The sequence below is a fragment of the Stylophora pistillata genome, chromosome 14, assembly GCF_964205215.1.
Source record: "Stylophora pistillata chromosome 14, jaStyPist1.2, whole genome shotgun sequence".
Classification (NCBI taxonomy): domain Eukaryota; kingdom Metazoa; phylum Cnidaria; class Anthozoa; order Scleractinia; family Pocilloporidae; genus Stylophora; species Stylophora pistillata.
In genome coordinates this window covers 11,344,940-11,366,569 of record NC_142532.1, presented here as the reverse complement: position 1 = coordinate 11,366,569, position 21,630 = coordinate 11,344,940, and the positions used below count along the sequence as shown (strand labels likewise).

General features: G+C 39.9%; 1 protein-coding gene and 1 pseudogene across 2 annotated transcripts; one reads left to right on the top strand and one right to left on the bottom strand.

Annotated features, from left to right (window-relative positions):
- Nucleotides 1-1,774: 1,774 nt before the first annotated feature.
- LOC148716544 (uncharacterized) lies at nt 1,775-4,366 on the top strand (annotated as a pseudogene).
- On the bottom strand, nt 4,327-6,852 carry LOC148716543 (uncharacterized). 2 transcript variants are annotated; one of them, XM_088745266.1, is made up of 2 exons: nt 6,464-6,852; nt 4,327-5,990 (listed from the first exon to the last, which is right to left on the bottom strand). In XM_088745266.1, the coding sequence occupies exons 1-2, from the start codon at nt 6,681-6,683 to the stop codon at nt 5,905-5,907; spliced, it is 306 nt and encodes a 101-aa protein (XP_088601392.1). In that variant the 5' UTR covers nt 6,684-6,852; the 3' UTR covers nt 4,327-5,904. The 2 variants fall into 2 exon arrangements, with proteins under 2 accessions (XP_088601392.1, XP_088601391.1); XM_088745265.1 differs by lacking the exon at nt 6,464-6,852 and adding an exon at nt 6,093-6,455.
- Between the last annotated feature and the right edge of the window lie 14,778 nt (nt 6,853-21,630).

The following is a 21,630-nucleotide window of genomic DNA, read 5'->3' as shown; positions in this document are numbered from 1 at the left end:
GGAAAACAGCTATGTAAAAGGACAAACGTTGAGTAAAAAAATCGAAGTTAGTTCTGTCGAGTATGGGTCTGTAATGTAATCGAACATGAAATGACGTCAAAAATGATCCAAAACCAAGTGAACCAGGGCTTTACATTTGAGAAAAAAGAATAGGCAAATGAAATTTCCAGAGGGTCCTGAAGGGGTAAAATGGGAGCTAGGATTTACCATTTTTAGGGGCTGGAAATGGGATTTTACTAAATACATAATACATACATACATATGTTAATTGACCACTCCCCATGGGGGCTTTTCAGGGCCAATTCCCATCCAGCAACCACCCCAGGGGAGGACATCCATCAAACAGTAATCTCGTGGATGGGAAATTAACGTCTCATACCCCTAACCCTGCAGGAGACGGGAACTCCATTTATTCGTCCCTATCCGAGAAGACTAGAGTATCTAACCCCACGGGAAAATGTGGATTTTTAACACCTCTGAGATGCTATTTCCTGTTGTCTAAGGTACAATTTTGTTCCCAGTTGCTGATTTTAAAAGAGTGTATACATTGCGGTTTTTTTCCTTTGAATTTGGTTAGAAAGCAAGTAAGTAAGGTTACACGAAGAGCTCTAACCTTTTTAATCCTCAAGTCATATCAAATAGGTCACAATCTACCTCCCCAAATAATACACGCTGCAACATTAAATGAAGGCTGGGGAGGGCTAGGAATGGTAAAGGAAGGCTAAGGATGGCTATGGATAGCTATGGATGGCTGAGGAGGGCTAGGGATGGTAAAGGATGGCTAGGGATGGTAAATGATGGCTAGGTAAATGGGATGGTAAATGATGGCTATAGATGGTAAAGGATAGCTGGGAAGGGCTAGGGATGGTAAAGGACGGCTATGGATGGCTGGGGAGGGCTAGGGATGGTAAAGGATGGCTAGGGATGGTAAAGGATGGTTGGGTATGGCTATGCATGGTAAAGGATGAATAGGGATGGTAAAGGAAGGCTGGGGAGGGCTAGAGATGGTAAAGGATGGACAGGGATAATAAAAGATGGCTGGGGAGGGCTATGGATGGTAAAGGATGGCTAGGGATAGATAGGGATGGTAAAGGATGGCTAGGGATGGATAGGGATGTTAAAGGATGGATAGGGATGGTAACGGATGGCTAGAGATGGTAAAGGATGGATAGGGATGGTAAAGGATGGATAGGGATGGTACAGGATGGATAGGGATGGTAAAGGATGACTAGGGATGGATAGGGATGGTAAAGGATAGATAGGGATGGTAAAGGATGGCTAGGGATGGTAAAGGATGGATAGGGATGGTAAAGGATGGCTAGGGATGGTAAAGGATGGATAGGGATGGTAAAGGATGGCTAGGGATGGTAAAGGATGGCTGGGGAGGGCTATGGATGGTAAAGGATGGCTAGGGATGCTAAAGGAGGGCTGGGTATGGCCAGAGATGGTAAAGGATGGATAGGGATGGTACAGGATGGATAGGGGTGGGTAAAGGATGGATAGGGATGGTAAAGGATGGATAGGGATGGTAAAGGATGGATAGGGATGGTAAAGGATGGCTGGGGAGGGCTATGGATGGTAAAGAATGGATAGTGATGGTAAAGGATGCATAGGGATGGTAAAGGATGGATAGGGATGGTAAAGGATGGATAGGGATGGTAAAGGATGGATAGGGATGGTAAAGGATGGCTGGGGAGGGCTATGGGTGGTAAAGGATGGATAGGGATGGTAAAGGAAGGATAGGGATGGTAAAGGATGGTTAGGGATGGTAAAGGATGGCTAGGGATGGTAAAGGATGGATAGGGTTGGTAAAGGATGGATAGGGATGGTAAACGATGGATGGGGATGGTAAAGGATGGCTAGGGATGGTAAAGGATGGATAGGGATGGTAAAGGATGGTTAGGGATGGTAAAGGATGGATAGGGATGGTAAAGGATAGATACGGATGGTAAAGGATGGATAGGGATGGTAAAGGATGGTTAGGGATGGTAAAGGATGGCTAGGGATGGTAAAGGATGGATAGGGATGGTAAAGGATGGATAGGGATGGTAAAGGATGGATAGGGATGGTAAAGGATGGATAGGGATGGTAAAGGATGGCTGGGGAGGGCTATGGGTGGTAAAGGATGGATAGGGATGGTAAAGGAAGGATAGGGATGGTAAAGGATGGTTAGGGATGGTAAAGGATGGCTAGGGATGGTAAAGGATGGATAGGGTTGGTAAAGGATGGATAGGGATGGTAAACGATGGATGGGGATGGTAAAGGATGGCTAGGGATGGTAAAGGATGGATAGGGATGGTAAAGGATGGTTAGGGATGGTAAAGGATGGATAGAGATGGTAAAGGATGGATACGGATGGTAAAGGATGGATAGGGATGGTAAAGGATGGTTAGGGATGGTAAAGGATGGATAGGGATGGTAAAGGATGGTTAGGGATGGTAAAGGATGGATAGGGATGGTAAAGGATGGATAGGGATGGTAAAGGATGGATAGGGATGGTAAAGGATGGATAGGGATGTGGCTAGGGATGTGAAAGGATGTATATGTCGTCTATATGGGACTAGCAATATATGTCGTCTACATGGCATTCAGCCATGAAGTACATACCGACCATAGCACCAATTCAAGATGGCGGACGCAAACATTTGTACCAACGATGGTGTAGCTTTATCTCAAAAATACTTGTCTTTGACTGGACCTGCGAAGGGTAGATATCGTCAGAAAGTTAATTTATGTCGTTTCGACCCATATCTCGTAAAGAATAGCGAATGTAGTGATGTTTTACGATATTTTCCGAGCATCCAATATCCGGATATTGTAAACTATCTCGTCCTCCAAAACCTCGTGGGCAACAGGAGAAGAAATGAAGGCGTACAAAGCTTTAGACGCGTATAATTTCTTTGTTTCCGGATGGGTCAATACTGTATTCACCAAGAAAGTCGCTGAATCGAATTCAGTTGCTGTTACCGCGAGGGTAAATCACTCGCAAAGAACACGAACAACACCATTGAGCACATGGCTTCTCGCCGACATGAGTGGTGAGGTAATTCTAGGACACTGTGATTGTATGGCCGGCCTCTGCGAAGCATGTTCCCATATTGGTGCCCTATTATTCGCAGTTGAAGCTGGATATCGAATGAGGGATTCGGTGACATGTACTGGAGAAAAAGCCAATGGATAATGCCGAGTTATGTTAAAGAGATCCCGTACATGCCAGTCAGTGACATGGACTTAACTTCGGCAAATAAGTTACGAAAACAGCTTGAAGAACCAGGCGGGTCCAAGCAAAGAGCAGGAAAAAAGTGGCCTCAAATTGAAGTGCCTACTGCATCAGAGAGAGATAACTTTTTCAAAGAAATATTTAACTATGGAAAGTCTGCCATCCTTTCACTGATTCCCCCATACAATTCATCTTTTATTTTTCATGACAAGCAGGTTGCTGGACTGCATGCCTGAATCAGTAGCAGACCAAGTCAAGTCCAGATGCCCTTCAGCAACTTTAGAAGAGCCAGAATTGATTGACGAAGTATTTTCTGCTCTTCATGTCAATGCCAAAGAAGCCAAGACAGTTGAAAGTGCCACAAGAAACCAGAATGAAGCAAAATTGTGGTCTACGCAAAGAGCTGCTAGAATAACAGCCTCAAAATTTAAGTCGATGTGCCGCAGTAATCCAGAAAAACCGTCAAAGATTTTATTTAAGACGGTGTGTTATCCCGAAGCCCATCACTTTAGCAGTGCTGCTACTAAATGGGGTATTGATCATGAAAGTAAAGCTAGAGCAGATTATATATTCAATATTGCTGGAGACCATTTAAATCTTTCTGTAGCTGACTGTGGTCTGCATTTAAATCCAAGGTTGCCATTTCTAGGAGCATCCCCTGATAGGCTGGTTATGTGTGAATGCTGTGGCATTGGTCTTTGTGAAATAAAATGTCCATACAAACACAGAAAGTCCACTATTCAAGAAGCTGCCAACAGTGACAAGGATTTCTGCTTAAGGTTCAAGGACAGTGAACTAGAACTTGACAACAAGCACCAATATTATTAACAGGTGCAGTGTCAATTATTTGCCACTGAAATGGCCTACTGTGATTTTGTTGTTTGGACAGAGTGTGACCTATTTGTTCAAAGATTAATGCCTGATGAACACTTCTGGAATGTAAATTTACCAAAGGCCATTTCTTTTTACAAAAAATGCATTCTACCTGAGGTTATAAGGGGCTGTCAACCAACATCTGGCTGTGATTTACCATCAGACAGTGAAGAGGATGGGCCATGGTGCACCTGCCAGGAGGACAAGTGTGAAAGCACACTGATTGCCTGTGCCAGGAACTGGAGAACGTGGGACTTGGTAGTGTGTACCTGAAGGGATGTGGGTGTGCCCCTCTTGTACCAAACACAGGTTATAATCATGTTTTTTCTTTGAAGTTTTTAATATAAATCCCTATAAAAGTAATCACTTATGGTATTCAATCAACAACTTTGTCCCAATTTGTTGCATTTTAACATTTCTGAAATTCTAAAATTTGCAGCAATTTCTATTTTTAAAATTATTTACAAAAAGTATTATTAGCCAGGACTTAAAAGAACTTTTTTTGACATTCAATTGAAATGACAATGTATATTTCATAGATTTTAGAGTCTTGTCAAATATGGGATTAGTACTGAACATGTAAATATTATTTTTATGTTATACTGGTCACTATATATATATTACCTTGTCAGACTTGCAACTTCTAGACAGTACAGTGCATTCAGTTTATCACTGTAACACTTTGTTCAAAAATTATACAAAATGGCACTAATTAACACAGAAAAATGCACTTTTCTTGTTAGCAAAGTGTATGTCAGATATAATGACTACATATGTATTCTATATTTAAATACTCTTGTCATTAAAAAAGAATTTCTATTGGAATGGAACAATTGACCCAGACAAGTTTGTCAGTGCACAACAAATAATAGCTATTTTGTCTATTGGTGCAAGGTCATCTCCTTTTCGTGACGTGACCAACTGTACAGGTAGTATCTGTTGCATAGTGTTGTATTTCCTTCTGACCAGACCGATCACCCTCTCGACATGTATGCGCACATTTGCAATTTTTCTTGTGTCCTCAACCTCGACAGCAGACAATTGTTTTTTTCCTTTTGTGAAGGCTGGAATGTGTAGTTTGGCTTGATGAAAGCCAATACTATCTTCTATGTCAAAGCCCCTGTCAGCTAGTACAATATCACCAGGTAAAAGCTTTCGTAGTATTCTTGAGTGCTCTGTCAGGTGTTTGTCTGAAACTCTGCCTCCCCATGCTTTGGATATGAAGGAGATAGTACCCTGAGGGGTTATGCCTATTAAAAACTTTATGGTATTGTGATGCTTATTGGTGGACCAAGTCATTGCCCTTGGTATTAGACTACTTGGCCTTTCTATAAATATCTCAAAACAATCTATAATAACAGAAACTTTCTTGCCAAAATTTTTTTGAAATACTCTAGGCATAGTTGCTTGCAGTTCTTCACGCTCTGGCCAATATATAAGAAATTTCAATCTAATACTTAGTGCATGGATCCATCGATCAAATATTCTTGATGCGGTTGCTACTGAAATATCAAATCTGTAAGACAAGTCTTGAAGTGTGAGATTAAGTTTCAACCTTAAGAGAACTAGAATAAACTCACTAAATGATTCAAGACCATTCTGAAAGTTTCTCTTGATACAATGAGAGGTAAGATTAAATACACTCATCAGGGTTTTGTAGCTTGGCAGGCCAGTGTAGAATTTAGTTTTTTCATCATTGTTCTTAAATGTTTGTTCTAAAAATCGAGCAGATAGGAGTTGACTCTTTAAATTGGATAGTTCTTCTATCAAGTGTTGTAGGTAGTTTTTTTCATTTTCCATTTGGGTAAGGTCTATGCGTCTGTTTGGCATTCCTGGTCTCTAGTAGTAGCTTGTTCTGCCTGGCAATTGTTGTCACTTAGAGTACTTGAATCACGCACTGTAGATTAAAACATTCAAAATAATAACACCACAAGATAAGCTTTTGTAGGAAATATATCGGAACACAAACAGAATGCAGAAATAATAGAAATTAACTCACTAGTAGTTGGTTCAGAAACTTTGAATTCTTGAACTATTGTTGGTTCAGTCTCTACTTGTGGGCTTTCGACACTTTCAACAACTGTTTCCGAGCAATTTCAGCCTCCATATCAGCTCTTTCTTGTCTACGTCTTTTTCTGCTTTTTGCGCGAGCATTGCGTTCAACTGCTATTGAAGAATTGCATATATCACCATGGCCCAATTTAAGAGTTGGTGCCCAGTCAGGATCTGTGGTATCCCAAACACTAGAAGGCGAACCAAAAATGCAATGATAACACGTGCGATCAACTTGAGGTCCGTAAAAATCTTTGCGTAAATCGTATCGCGTGCATTTTCCTAAACCATGAATCTATTCCTTATTTTTTTACTCACCGTTAACAAAATGCTCGCAAGAAACACGCGTATTTTCAGCCTTCTTTTCATCTAAATCCTTTCTCCGAATGTTTGCCAACCACTGTCGTCGACGATCTTCACAAAGCTTGCGTAGTTTATCTCCTCCGCTCTTTCTTATTGCGGGGAAGCGAAAATATTGTATACAAGAATCCCCTTTCTTTTTGTTACTGCAGTCTTTGACAGCACAAATATAGCCCATGGCCGAATAAAACAACAACAAAAACTCAACAACTGTGACGAAAAGTCTTTGCTTCGCTTTGTTTGCATCCGGCACTGGTCCACCAGCAATGGCCGACTTCCGGTTTTCAGAGATCGCATAATTACGTGTGACGTCACGTGCAAACGAAGAATTCTGACCTATAAATCGCCATCGGCCGATGGCCGTAAATTACCTTGATTTAGACGTTAAGTTTGGGATTTGGGACCTTGTTGACAACTCTATCCTACACAGCCATTAATTTTGGACCTTTATAGGCCACAAAAATGCAAAAACCCCTGTACGTTTTCGATTTTTCAAAAGTTATGACCGTTTGAATCAGCACATGTACGAGCATTCGCGAATTTTTCACCTTCACCAAAATAGAACCATTGGAGCAGATTTCGTCATAAATACAACTTACCTTCGACGCATCATGGGTTTATGTGAAATTTCCAACATGCCTCACTCCCCAAACTGGTGAACTTAATGCTAACTCCTGCAAATAACACCAAACTTCAGCAGTCGGCATCTAACGACACTAGTCCCTAGCTCGTTGTCCCGAACTCAACTCGAAAACTAAAGCCATGTTTCGCGCTTCATGTCCTGTTGAAACTTTGGATTGCAGCTGCATCCTCGTCAATAATCAGTCATAGAACTCCACAAGTCTATGTGTCAAAGTTTGAGGGCTAAAATGTGGCATTTAATTAAAGCTGAATGATTGCACTATCGCGCACACCGGTGGTGCTGTTTTCACAGAGATCCGCATTAACCATTGCAGGTGAACCCGGTGGCCATTTTTGAGTTATTTTTTTGAAAAAAAATAACTATATGTTAGCGTATAGATTGGTGTAATGTGGTGTAGTGTAATCTGATCAGCGCAATTTGGTGTATCTCTAAGTAATCTGATTGGCGCATCTTTTTTTTGGTGTATCTCAACGCAATGTGGTTGGCCCAATTTTTTGGTGTATCACAAACCAATCAGATTGTAGTATTTTTCGATGTCGCACCAATCAGAGCGTCCTTGCTAATTTGTGGTTTGACATGTGTTCAAATTTCAGCGAATCGACGCTTGAGTCGGAGAGAGCGGTTCGCGAATTAAGGAAATGTATCAGTCGTGTTGGGAAAGTGGTGGAGTCGTGATCGTTGTACGACTATGCTTATTCTTCCTTCTGAAGGAGACTGAGTGGAACATGAGAAAAATTTTGAATCAAATATTACTTCAGATGTTGATAGGAACAACTTCAAGATATTTCATTGCTATATATGACTTAATCAGCGATTCCAATTTTGAATTTCGCTCAAGGAACGGGGTAAGATTACATCTACAAGAGTTGTAAGATCATCTATTCAATGTAATGGCTCATGTCCTTCGTGAGGATTTTATCGCTGATCTGTCTGGATTTGAAAGGTCGTCAGGGAACTTTTTCTACCGATTAGCGAGTTAAAACGTGCATGTTTTGTGTACCGCTCCTTCACTTACGACGCACACACCTTCAGCTGGAGGTCTAACACGAATTTAGCGCTATAGCGTGTTGTTTCGGAAAGGCTAGTTTTACTGACTCTGGTAAATCTTGCGCAAGATATTTGAGTAAATCATATTTGATTGATAATCTTTTCTTTTTGCCATATGGTTGTTCTTTTAGCAGCGGTTGAAACGACCACCAAGTTACATTTACCTTCTACGTCGACTGCCCACTGTTACATATCCGTTTCTTTGCTTCTAAAAGTCCTCCATGAATTAAATATTGTTTAAACGATACTTTCCCGTTACAATTGCGTGTTACTTTTCACTCGCCAGTATGGATTAGATTTTCTTAGATGAAATGCTATTTTTCAGTAAACAACGCAGATTTTATGACATAAATCTACCTCAATGAAAAATATTTCACAAGGGACAGAATGGTACGATCGGTTAATTTTCCACGCAATTCTCACATGCTTAGACGTTTTCTACCAATAAAATTCGCTTATAGCTAACCTGGACTTTACCCCATTGCGTGTCAATTTCCTGTAAACAATTTGTATTTTATCACGTATTTCGCACGCAAAGGGCAAAGTCCAGATAGGCAACAACCAATCAAGTAGCCCACCTTATTATCCTTTGAAGAATGATATTTTCTCTTGGCTCAATCTACTTTCATTTGTTCGAAGAACGGAGACCGGAAAATATCTTTGTCCAGAGGCTGTAAGAGATAAAATAGAGCTTTCCACTGCAAAATGATATGGAAGAGTGTTTTGAGGCAACCATCTGTTACTGAACAAGAAGCTACACGGAGCCTATGTTTGGGCCGGATTTGTGGATTTTAGAAAAATCGCTGTCGAGAGCTTTTCATGGTTTGTTAACATGGAGCGGAGTTATGGAGACTAAGACTTCGGAACAAGTCGATGCCATCCATGACAATTTGGAATTACTAAAATAGCCAGAGGAAAGGCGGGATCACTCAATAAAAATTTGCATTTGAACGCGATGACTTTACTTACAAGGATTTCTCTTGCTTACATCTAATAACAAAACTTTCAAGTTTTTTTTGCCTCGGAACGATATATCACAGTAGGCATTTTATAGACCTCAAGTTTTTTGACTGATTGAAATTAAAGGTATGTGGCGGTGACTTCCGCTTTTTTTTTTTTGGTCTGAAAAGTATTGTTTTGTCCGCAATATTTATCTACGGATGGTTTCAATCGCCAATGTTTACATAAGATGATTGTATTAATTAATCGAATTAAACAATCGGCCAAAACTTTTACTGTTCCCAAGAGTTGTTGTTTTCATCAGTACGTTAACACTAGTAGGGATTCACGGTATTTGGTTTGTACTTTAAATAAATATATTTAAGTTCACTCGAAAGATGAGTATAAACTGTAACAAACTTATCACTGATGCGCGGCCAGTACTTCAAATCTGACTGACACTCGATGCCAAAACTCAACCTCGTTCCCTGGATAAGTCCACCACTTTATTTTACGCTAATTAAAAACTGCACGCTATTGTGCATTTTCTTGCACAGGAAAAACCAAACGGAATTTCTGATTCTGGCCCTTAATGGTCATAATAATAACTAGGACTTTGTCTCTGACGAAGGAACGGCAATAAGCACAATATTAACCTACGAGCAGGTTGTTGTTTAGTCTCGTCATGCAATGTTGGAGAGAGAGAGCGTTGCGTGACAAGTTCAAATTAGGGCTGTGGAGGGAACTGCAGGAAGCGTTGTACCAATGCAGTTTATTTTTGCCAACAATTTATTCAGACACCAGCATCAGTTATGTAGTGTCCCATTTCAACTTACGTATCAAAAAAAATAACTTCTGCATGCGTAGCATGCCTATGTTTTCTTCTGGAAGGCCTGCAAGTGTGATATGGCGTGCAAGTGCCTTTTTCGAAACCAGAGAGGCTTCAGTCTGTGGCGAGTCTTTAGCGAGGTTTATAAAGCTTTCAGAATGTAGAGGTCAGGACATCGATGATCATCTAAAAGCATGTCATTTAGGTCAGCTTAGAGGAAAAGTACAAGAGTATGAGCTCATCGTTAACAGGTCAGGGCTGCCACACGACCTTTCCCCTGATCAATCAGTCAATCAGATGGCGGGAGGACTTCTAATTTCTGTTTGATTTTCTCAACTCCCAGACTCGCCAAACGAATGACAGCTATAAATCTTGCAACAGTCACATCAACGCCTCCCGGGACGCCGCCTCGACCGAAAGCAAATGCCTTTACAGCTGATTGGACTCTGGGATGCAGATCTAAGACCGACAGCCAGAGCTCTGGAGACGACTAGGCAGCTGAAAGTACCAGCACGTTAGTAATGTCGGCGTTTGCAGATGACATGGAGAAACTGAACCCGGTAGCAACCAGTGCTGGTTGCTATCACAACAGCTCCCTAGCTGTGAGAGATGTCGCAAAAGGAGCTGGGGTTTAAGTTCATAGTTATCACTACCTGGAGCCGCACTCTGGTAAAGACGTTTGTGATCTGCCGAATGAAATCCTCTTTTCGTGCTCACTGCAACGAAGGGCACGATGTTCTAACTGCCGTGGATATGAGAGATGTATTAACGCAACACCTAGTGAAGGGAACAACCGCTGCATTGAGCATAGTCGACGAATCAAAGAACACTGTATAAATAAGATTGAGCATTTTAGTAGCTTCCACAACTTCTAATATGGAGATACCGGTATGAGAGTTTGGAAATGTTTTGGCATCGGTGAAGGGAAGTACATACCATATGACGTAATTTATATCAAGCATTTGAAATCAATTAATTGTATCATATCAAACTCCAGGTAAAAGCATTTATCCTTTTCAGCCACAATTTTTCTCCCCAAATATTACATCGGGGTGTTAACTAGGATAGGACAAAACCATTCGGCACAACGTACAGCACAAGCCATCAGCAGTCTTCTCTTTTGTGCGGACGTTTGTGAGAACAGTAAAACATCGAACTGGATCGTCGTGATCTAAATTTAGGCGATTATTTCTTCACCTCAGAAGAATAAAACCTTCATTTCTCCCTCAGCTTCCAGACATGGAGAATTTATAATCTGATTTTGGAAAAATTCAGCTCTGAAGCGATGTTGAATGGGTGACTTACTTTTCGAAATGTGACCACAATTCCGACATTTGTTTTGATACCACGAATGGATGCCGCCTACTTTTCGAAGGCAATTCTTAGCTATTTGTTGATTTTGTCATGGATTTCATCAATTTGGTTATTAGAAAAATTCTGAACTTAGCCATGAAGCCGGGCTGCAAAGCGGGTAAGCTGTATTTATAACGAAATCTGCAGACCAGTAGTTCGATTTTGGTGTAGGTGAAAAAATCGCGAATGCTCGTACATGTGCTGGTTCAAACGGTCATAACTTTTGAAAAATCGAAAATGTACAGGAGGTTTTTGCATTTTTTTGCCTTAAAAGGTCTAAACTAAACGGCTGTGTTGGATAGAGTTGTCAACCAGGTCCCTGATCCCAAAACTTAACGTCTAAATCAAGTTTATTTACGGTCATCGGCCATGACGATTTGTAGTGGTCAGAATATGCTAAAATTCGCCTTTTCAAATATATTGAAAGGGAAAATTCTAACTTTCTTGGCAAACTAGAAAGGTTTTTAAGCAATCTGATATAAATTCCGTGGCTTAACTAGGCGAATCAAATATTTTATGTTATAAAGTATGCCTACTTTTCCACCTTATTAAACGACAGAGAAACATTTTTCGTTTCACAGATGAATTGCAGGACTGAAATTGTGGGAGCTTCTTTTCGCCGAAGTGAACCCACCCATAAGTACAAATTCTATCGACTTCAAAACGACGTAATGCTCTGTAAAGTCTTTCAACACGCCTGCTTTGCCTTGACTCTTATCGCCTTGGCTGGAGATGTTGAGTCAAATCCTGGCTACCTAACATTTGATGATATTAAGACCACTGGAGGTCTCAGGATTGCTCACTTGAACATTCGGAGTCTTCGAAATAAAACGGACTCTTTGCGTCTCTAGGGAATTGACAACAAGACCTTCGACGTACTAACTTTATTTGAGACTTGGTGGGACAGCTCTATAAGCGATGCTGAAATTAAACTTCCTGGGTTTGTGTGTGTTAGACAAGACCGCGTTGGAGAAAAAGAGGGATATGGGGGTGTTTCTATTTATGTCAGGGAAGGATTAGCGTTTCGTCTACGAAATGACATTAACACCGGCGGCCAGGAATGTTTATAGATTGAGTTGATTCGAGTCAAATGCAAACCGACGTTAATTTGCTGCACTTATAGAGCCCCAAATGCTGATTTCCACACCTTTATTTCGGCTCTACAAGATAGCATGCCTAAAGTTGAACTGGTAAAATCAGATGTGATCATTTTAGGAGACCTTAACGCAAGCATGATGTCCAATTCGAAATTACCGAAAAAAGATAAACAAGAACTAATCGATTTTTCACGAGCTTTTGACATGACTCAGTTGATAGGAGAGCCCACTAGAATAACTGACGCCTCTAGGACACTGATTGATTTAATCTTTGTCAATAATGATCATCGTATTGTTAAATCTGGTTGTTATTCCGGTTCCGTTGAGTGATCACTACTTGGTGTTTTGCATTTTGAAAGCTGGTGTTTTCATTAAGGCCCAACAGAGATCATTTGAGTATCGCTCTTACAAGAATTTCGATGCTAATTCATTTAACGAAGAACTTAGGAATGTTCCGTGGCACATCATCGAGAACGAAAGCAAAGTAGATGACGCCCTGTTAACTTGGAATAAATTGTTCTCTGAGGTTGCAGATTCTCACGCTCCTGTCAAAAAAGTTTGGAATGCGGTCAATGAAGTTTGTCATTGGTAAGCGACTGGCTGATAAAATAACAACTATGACTACCTGGTCGAGTTGTAATTTAAGTATAGATTTGCCGAGGTCCCAGCTCCAGCTGGTTGAACTAAAAGAATCTTTTTGCTTCGGCAGCTTCTCGCTCTAAAGACAAACAAGGCGATTAGCTTGGACTCAATTAGTGCAAGATTGCTCAAAAGCTCTGCCCATACGATTGCACTCCCTGCAACTAAGTTACTGAATCTACCTATTAAAACTGGCAAATTTCCTAAGTTGTGGAAATGTTCAAAGATTACAGCCCAGTTTAAGTCAGGGGACCGGACAAATGCATTAAACTATCGACCTATCTCTATAATGCCTACAATCAGCAAGATTCTTGAGAAAGCTGTACATACACAGTTATAGCAATTCTCGGTTGCTAATAAGCTCCTTTCAGGAAAACAATTTGGATTCCGGAAAGGACTGTCCGCCACATCTGCCCTGACATCCTTTGCCGACGAAGTCCTTCTCAATATGGAACAGGGTAAATTATGTGGAACCGTGTTTTTAGATCTAACAAAAGCTTTTGATACGGTGGATCACCAGATCTTATTGTCTAAGCTATCGACGTATGGTTTGTCTGGAAATTCGCTTAAATGGTTTCGTTCTTATATTACTGACCGAAAACAGCGAACATCTTGTGGGAATGAGATGTCTAACGAGTTGCCAGTAACTCACGGGGTTCCACAGGGTAGCATTTTAGGCCCCTTGTTGTTTGACATTTACATAAATGATCTGCCAAGCACTCTAGAATACTGCTGTGCGTCCCTCTATGCAGATGATACGGTGATTTACTGTTACGGCTCATCTTCCCATGAGATCAGTGATAAGTTAAATCGCGACTTGTTAGCCGTAGCTAATTAGTTAAATGCTCACAAGCTGACTTTGAACCTTGAAAAAACTAAATGTATGCTTTTAGGTAGTAATAGGAAATTGGAAAGCAAAATAGCTCTGTCTCTATATCAATCAATCTTCGACCAAAAGGTAAATAATGTCAACAGCTTCAAATACCTTGGAATTTTCATATCATCTGATTTTATAATAATATAATAATTTAATATTTATATTGCGCAAATTAACATGTGGATATGATCAAATGCGCATCACAACACTTTTCGGGGGACTTTGGCCGGACTACATCAGCAGTTTACAAACAATCGAAGGAAACTTATTTGAAGATGCCCCCTCCCCCCCAATTCCCAGTAAAAAGGCCAGACCACATCACAGTAATCTCGTGAGTGGGTTCTTTAACGTCCCCTGCCTAACCAAGTTAACTAATTACAAGATCCAGGAGACGGGACCTACGGTTTATTCGTCCTTATCCGAGAAGACTAGAATGTCTATCCATTTCTTTATATTATAGAAAGGTAGCGCATTCTCCTCAGTTATTTTAAGACCTTGAGTGTTGGTCCGGCCGGGGCTCGAACCATCGACCTCGACCTCCCGCACAACAGTCCAGCGCTCTATGGAATTATGATCTTGAGTACATTGCTAGCAAAATTAATCAAAGGCTTCGTCTCCTTAAACACATTTATTACCTTTCAGTGCGCGCCTTCTTTTTTGCAATATATAGTCTTGTCATGCCTTTATTTGATTATGCAGACCTTGTTTGGGGAGACATGAATAATGTAACCTTACTGACCAGTTTGCAAGTCTTGCAGAATAAGGCTGCTAAAATGATTTTAGACACACTTCTTTATTCATCTGCTACGCATGCGCTTGCCACTCTTAAGTGGGTTTCATTAGAAAAAAAGGCGTTCTCAGAGAAGATATATTTATGTGTATAAGTGTTTAAATGGACTTGTTGGGCATGATATCAACTTTATAAGACAGCATGAACGAGAACTAAGCTAACTCTCAGACTTCCAAGTGTCAAGAGGAACTGGGGTAAACAACGGACAGCATTTCATGCCATAAAGGATTTTAACTCTCTTAGCCACGCAATTAGACAATCTGTTAATCTTAATATTATTAAACGTAATCTTTTAAACTTGTGACTTAATGAATTTTATATCATGTTACTTTTAAATCTGTGATCCACATGAATTTTAATGACGATTAACTTTAATAATGATAAATTTTAGTGATGTTTCTTTTTACATTTTTATATATTTTTAATTTCGATGTGCGAAAACTTTGTTTTTTGTTGGAGATCCTTTTTGAAAACTATATTTTGTCTGAAAAAGTCATCTCAATAAAGATGATTATTATTTCTATTTTCGAGAAGTTGCGACGGTTCCTACGGACTGGGATGATAACTGTGGTCCCTAGTGCAATCTGAAAATTATTTCGAATCAAACCAAATCTAATTTTAATTAGTTCTTCCCTAAGTAAAGTCTTTCTGTTGACCGAATTTCTGGCAAAATTATTCTTAATGCGAAATTTACCGGGTGGGAATAAGAGAGACAGCCACTTAAGTAACTGATCGAGACGGCATTTTGGAGAGCGGTTTTGTTCTCTTTTGTAATTCCTTAGGAATCTTTTTGTCTTCTTAAATCGTGAATTTAAATACTATGGTAAACCTTGGAAAAACACAGAACAATTACTTTCTTTAAAGACGCTTTACGACTGCACAAAATCATAAATAGTTTTTGGCTTTGAAAGCTACGCACTCCCAAGAGAGGCTTTTTAAGAAGTCCCTATTTTTGAAGTTTCTTTTCCAGATTCATATCCGCTAAATATTAATTCACTTTCATCGACTTTTTTGTTTTCTTTTTTGCCTACCGACACGGAACAAAATCTATTTTTAGTGGTAATTTTTGCCTTTGTAGCTTTTGCTTCTTCCTTTACAAAAACCTATTCTTTTCTTGGCTATGATTGTCATTTTCGTCTTTCTGGTGTAAGTAATAAGGGAAGGCTTTTCATTGTCTATTCTGTTGATCTACAAGAATAAGTTAATTACAATTGGTTTGAAGGAGAGAATACAAATCTCCCTTATCGATCGTAATGGGACTTGTTCAAAGTTTTCGTCACGAAAAAGTTGAGCAACGATCTTCTTGAGAATATTTTCTAATTAGAACTCATAAGTTTGCGCATTGAAAGTGAGGCTTGGCGTTAAAACTCGTTAAACATGCTCAGACACTCACACTAAGACATTAGAAGAATTAGAAAGTATCTAACTAAAGAATGCACGGAGACACTTATACATGCTTTTATATCTAGCCGCTTGGACTATTGTAACAGCCTCCTATTTGGAGTTCCTGAATGCCATCTACACAAATTTTAGAGTCTAAAATGCAGCTGCACGCCTCATATTCGAGGAGAGCAGATTTTGTCACATCACACCTCTGCTCAAGTCATTAAACCGGCTGCCTGTGAAATATCGCATAGCTTGTAAAACTATCTTAATCACTTTTAAAGCAATACATGGTCTTGTCTCGGGCCTACATAAACGAATTTCTGTCACGGACACCAGAAGATATGATTTACGTTCCAATGACGGCTTACTCCTTACAAGGGCTAAACACTCATCACGTTCGGCGATGGTTCTTTCCATGCCGCCGCCTCTAAATTGTGGAATGATCTTCCGGGTTCTATCAGAATTACCCAATATCTAATCAAGTTTAAGAGAGGCATTAAGACTTTTTTATCAGCAAAAGCTTGTTAATTCTTTGTCTGTAATTTTTCTATTTCTACATCTTCTTAGTGAACATTTTAATCTTTTTGTTTTAAGAGGCTGTCCACGAGAAAACCATGCAAACCATGCAGAAGGTGCTACAGGCTAGATCACAGAATTGGATTATATTCTGTGAGTAAGTATACTTGGGTGCACTATTTTCAAATATGTAATGATTGGGGTCCAAGCTACTTTTCTTTGTGTATACGAGGGGGGATCCCTTCGGGAGATCATTTTTACTGTTATAGAAGGTCGAAATCTCCTGAAGTTTAGATGTCTTGGTCATCAATAATTTACGACGTGAGTGATAAATGAGTAGCCGGCGGTCTAATTGAATGATTTAACTTCGAATACACGTATAAACCAGAAAGATTGAGGCTTTTTACTTCTCGTGATCGTGTACTAACCGAAGATCAATTAAGGATACTTAATTGATCGCTCAAAAACACAACCTGACACTTGAAAAACATACCTTTGTGGCTGAGAAAGGCTAAAGGGAATAATTTTCCCGCTGTGATCCCACTAAAATCTTCTCTCTTCGACGAAATGATGTTACTTCGTCGTGTAGCTCGATAAGTCATAACCTGTCTCGTTAATATTTTTCCGCTATTAGAACGATCAAAAGTAACTTTCATTTCCAAAAATGCTATTTCTTTTGCTTGAAGGACGGAAAATATCTTTTCGAGTGCCTTCATGCGTCTTATAATGCGATATAAACTACGACTTACAAACATGTATTGATAGTGCTCTACTTACCGAAAGAGCTGAATAATGAAATGCTACGTTAGCAGGTATGCGGTCAACAACGTGGGCTCAAGTGTCCTAAGTCTAAAATTTAGCGAAATTAGCGGAAAATAATAAGGGCTGACCTTTAAAACCGAGGAACTCTGTTTTCGTCGAAGGCACTTTCCTATTTCCAAAGGTTTAAAGGAGAAAATTAATTTTTGAAAATTTTTAGGGGGTGTACCAAATTTTTGGAGGTTGTTCTATAAAAGAAAGCGGCAACGAACACGACGCCTCGAAGCAACTGAATAGGGAATCAACCATGCGAACGACTCAAAATCCGTGTTTCCGCGGCAAAACCTGGCGCATGCATATACGTTATTCAGCTCTGTCCTACTTATCACCATCTTTGCTTCGAGCCCGCGAACCAAGGTCTGTGATTTTTCCCTGTGTAGATTGCTTTGGCGGGAAAGCGCGAAAGTTCAGTACAGCTGTAAAAACATTGGAATTCATACACGAAGTTCCTAATCTATAATGTAGAAGACAGGGTCATAAGCTGGCTTAACATTTTCTTCTATGGCTGCAAGTCTAACTTGCTCGTTTTCGAAACACTCGTCGATATCATGTGGCAATTCGAAGTACAATCGTAACATCAAAGAGTACTTGCCACTCCGTAATTGCAGGAGAGATATAACCAGTCAACTTCAACGGTTGAAAACATCTCAAGCAAACATCAAAGATGAATGGCAGCTGATACTTTTGAGAGTTGGGTTATTTGATGAAGATGGTGAAACGCTCACAATCCGTCCCCTGCACAGAGATATTTTTGGCACTATCTGGAATTCGAGTAGACCAGTTACAAACATGCTATCATCCACTTCATGTCCGAAACAGGGCTAAGCCTGAAAGAGGGATTTCGTTGGACATTTCCAAAGAGATTCAAGTTTACTGGGGAGTTCTTGTTTTTTAAATTCTAGGTATATACATTAGGAGCAGAAATTACATTTAGAAGAAAGAGGGAAAAGAGAAACACCAATACTTCAGGTGAGTATATATTAATCTCAAAAGTGGTTCAGTTGGTCACACGAATTCAATAATTCAGCAAAGTCTGAATTATTGAATGACGGAGTTTATCCGCTCAGCTCCTTGTCCTTGTGGTAGGGTAGATCCAGTGGTTCGCCAATTGAAAATACCTTGGAACGAAGCTGCACCAAGAACACAGCCGGATATTACAGACAGAAGGAAAAGAGATCGTTGACGTGGCTTTGCATTGCCTTGCTCCGGGGCAAGCCATAGAATTACTTTCAGAGTTGATGAATTAGACGGAGAAAAGAGAGAGGCAAAAGAGTGCAGATACTAGTGTTCGCGAAATATCGCGCCTGATTAAATTGTTCCACAATCTAGGAGCACATACTGCAAACGATCGATCTCAATAAGTTCGCATTTTTGAAGGTGGCTCTGCAAGGTCGCCATTACTAACAGATCGCAAAGAATAAGAGCTCCTACGATAAGCTAAAAGATCAGACAAATACGATGGGGCCTTACCATTAAGAGATTTATAAACTAAAAGAAGAATCTTAAAAACAAAACGATGCCTAATGGGAAGCCAATGCAGATCAATTAAAGTCGGAGTAATATGATCGAACTTCCTAGTCTTACAAACTAGACGCACAGCAGAGTTCTGAACAGATTGTAGTTTAGCAATAAGAAAGTTAGGAAGTCCATTAAGTAGAGAGTTACAATAGTCAAGTTTAGAGGTGACAAAAGCATGAACAACCATTTCAGTGGTTTCGCGGGTCAGATACTTTCTAATTCTCGAAATATTCCTAAGATGATAAAAGGAGGACTTGCAAAAATCAGAAATATGTGATTTAAAAGTCATGGTATCATTGAAGACAACGCCAAAATTGGAAGGGGCTTTCACTGGAGCAACATCAACATCCCCAACACGGAGACAGGACAGCGACGGACAGGAACGATAACTGGAATGAATAACAAATACCAGCAGTACTGTCAAACCGGTTTCTTTTCCCTAGGGAGGTCAACCTTCTTTAGTATTTTACAGGTACGTATCAAACCATAATCATGATTCAAAATCAGAAGAAGAGCGAAAGAAGAAAGAAAACTTTTAGGGTTTTTATATTCTTTTAACTCACGTAAATGATATCACGAAGAAATCATTATATGCATTGTGTCATGTTTCTTAGTTTAAACTACTTCTTCGGCTTGCTAAACTGAAAATTACTTAAGGCAGATCAAGGTGGGGATTTCAAAGAGCAAAAGCTCTGGATGAGAAAAGCAGAGAAATATGAACCCGAAGAGAAAAATATAACAAAATGTCATTATTGTATAAATTTGTGCAACATCACAAAAGCAGTCTTTGGCAGGACTTGACAACATCGCTACAGAGAGATCGCAAGCCTTCGATACACTCGAAGACGTAGTAAACAGGCCAGGAAAGTTAGGCAAGCTCAGACTAATTTAAGTTTTGTCCCCGAGAGGCCTGTATCTTCCCATTTTGTTTCTATATAATGCTATTTTTCAGTGTACCTTTAACACTAAAACTGCCCAACCTCCTAGGCCGATTTAGTTTTTCGAATTTTTATTTCTTCTTTAAGGTTTTTCGAGGCCATTTTTTTAAAGGATATATTTGTGCAATTTAAACAAACGCCTGGCCTCTTAAAGCAATTGAGCATGTATGAGTGGCTTTATCTTAAATATTTGAAAATAAGAGAAAATGTGTGGTAACATTGGTGTGCCTTTCTAAAGATAAATGATCAGCCTGGGTTCAAGATGTCAAAGATCGCTTGAAAGCTGGCAAAGCTGGTAAAAACTACCTTAAAACAAGCTTCCAGATCCACGTTACTGAAGAAAGCCAGCGTGCTGATCATTGCCGGATATTTGTGTTCACGTCTGACCCTGAAGATCATCACTGCGAGCATGAGCACACGAAATCATGTCAAAGCTGCGACAATCTCCAGAATGTTCTTGATGAATTAGAACTGGTATTGTCATCAAGAGACCTTCACTTTAGGTGAACGATTACTGATACCATGTTCCTACAGTCTTCCTCTTTCAAAACCACTGAGAAAACGTCGATTATGTAAACTTACTTCCTAAGAAGTCGTTTTCGTCGACTTGGAAAGATTAGTAAGGTATTTAAATTGTAGTCAAAACCAAAGAAAGAAGAACTGGCTTGCTGTTGCATCTATTTATGAGAACGCGCTTACGGAAATAAAGAGGAAGTCACCTGAGATTTTCGAGGCGTTTGCACGTCATGTAGTGATAACGCTGGATGTTATCACTGTGCTCTTTTGTTGCTAAGTATTCATTGGTATCAGTCAACGTACAGGTGTAACTACAAGCCGATACGACTTCAGTGAATCAAATAGTGGCAAAGATGTATGCGATCACCATATTTCTCCTTTGAAAAGTCATATAAGCCAGTGCGTCAATGCAGGAAATGATGTTGAGAAGGCAGAAGATATGAAGAAAGCAATAGATTCTTACTCCAGAGTTAGAATTTGCCGTGCAGCAGTTGTAAAGGTGTACACTAGCGCACAGGATCTGCATAATTCAATGTTGGAGAAGTTGCCCTTCAAAATCAATGTTGCCCTTCTCAATGTTGCCCTTCAAAATCAATGTTGCCCTTCTCAATGTTGCCCTTCAAAATCTTCCACTTGACTTAAGAAATCCACAATGTCAAATAAATTAGTCATGGCGTGCAGACATGTTTTTGCAGTCGTGCTTCTATTGACTATTTTCAGCGTTTTACTTGGCCAATTTACTTCAATTACACCTGAATTCGATCGCTCTACAGTCAGACTCTTCATTGGGAAGGAAATATCTGCTCCACCTACATTCAACTGTAAGTCAAAGCCTTCGAAATGCACACCTTGCGAATTGAATTTGAAGCTCCACGCGTTGTTGCGGTTCGTCAAGCTTAGCCAATTTTGTCTGTGTATTCTTCTATCTGGCGATATTGCCGTCAATCCAGGACCTAATAACCTTCAACCTCCTGTAGGCTTCAGAGGTTTATCAGTCTGCCACTGGAACATCCAACGACTGACTGACACCAAATTGGAAGAACTATCGCTAATGCTCACCTCGAACAACAACAGTGCTGCTAAACTCGACGTCTTAATTCTCACTGAGACGTTCGGATCAAGTAAAATTCCAGACAGCTATTACATGATACCCGGCTACATATTACACAGAAAAGATCGAATCGGGAAGAAAGGTGGCGGCATAATTGCGTATGTAAA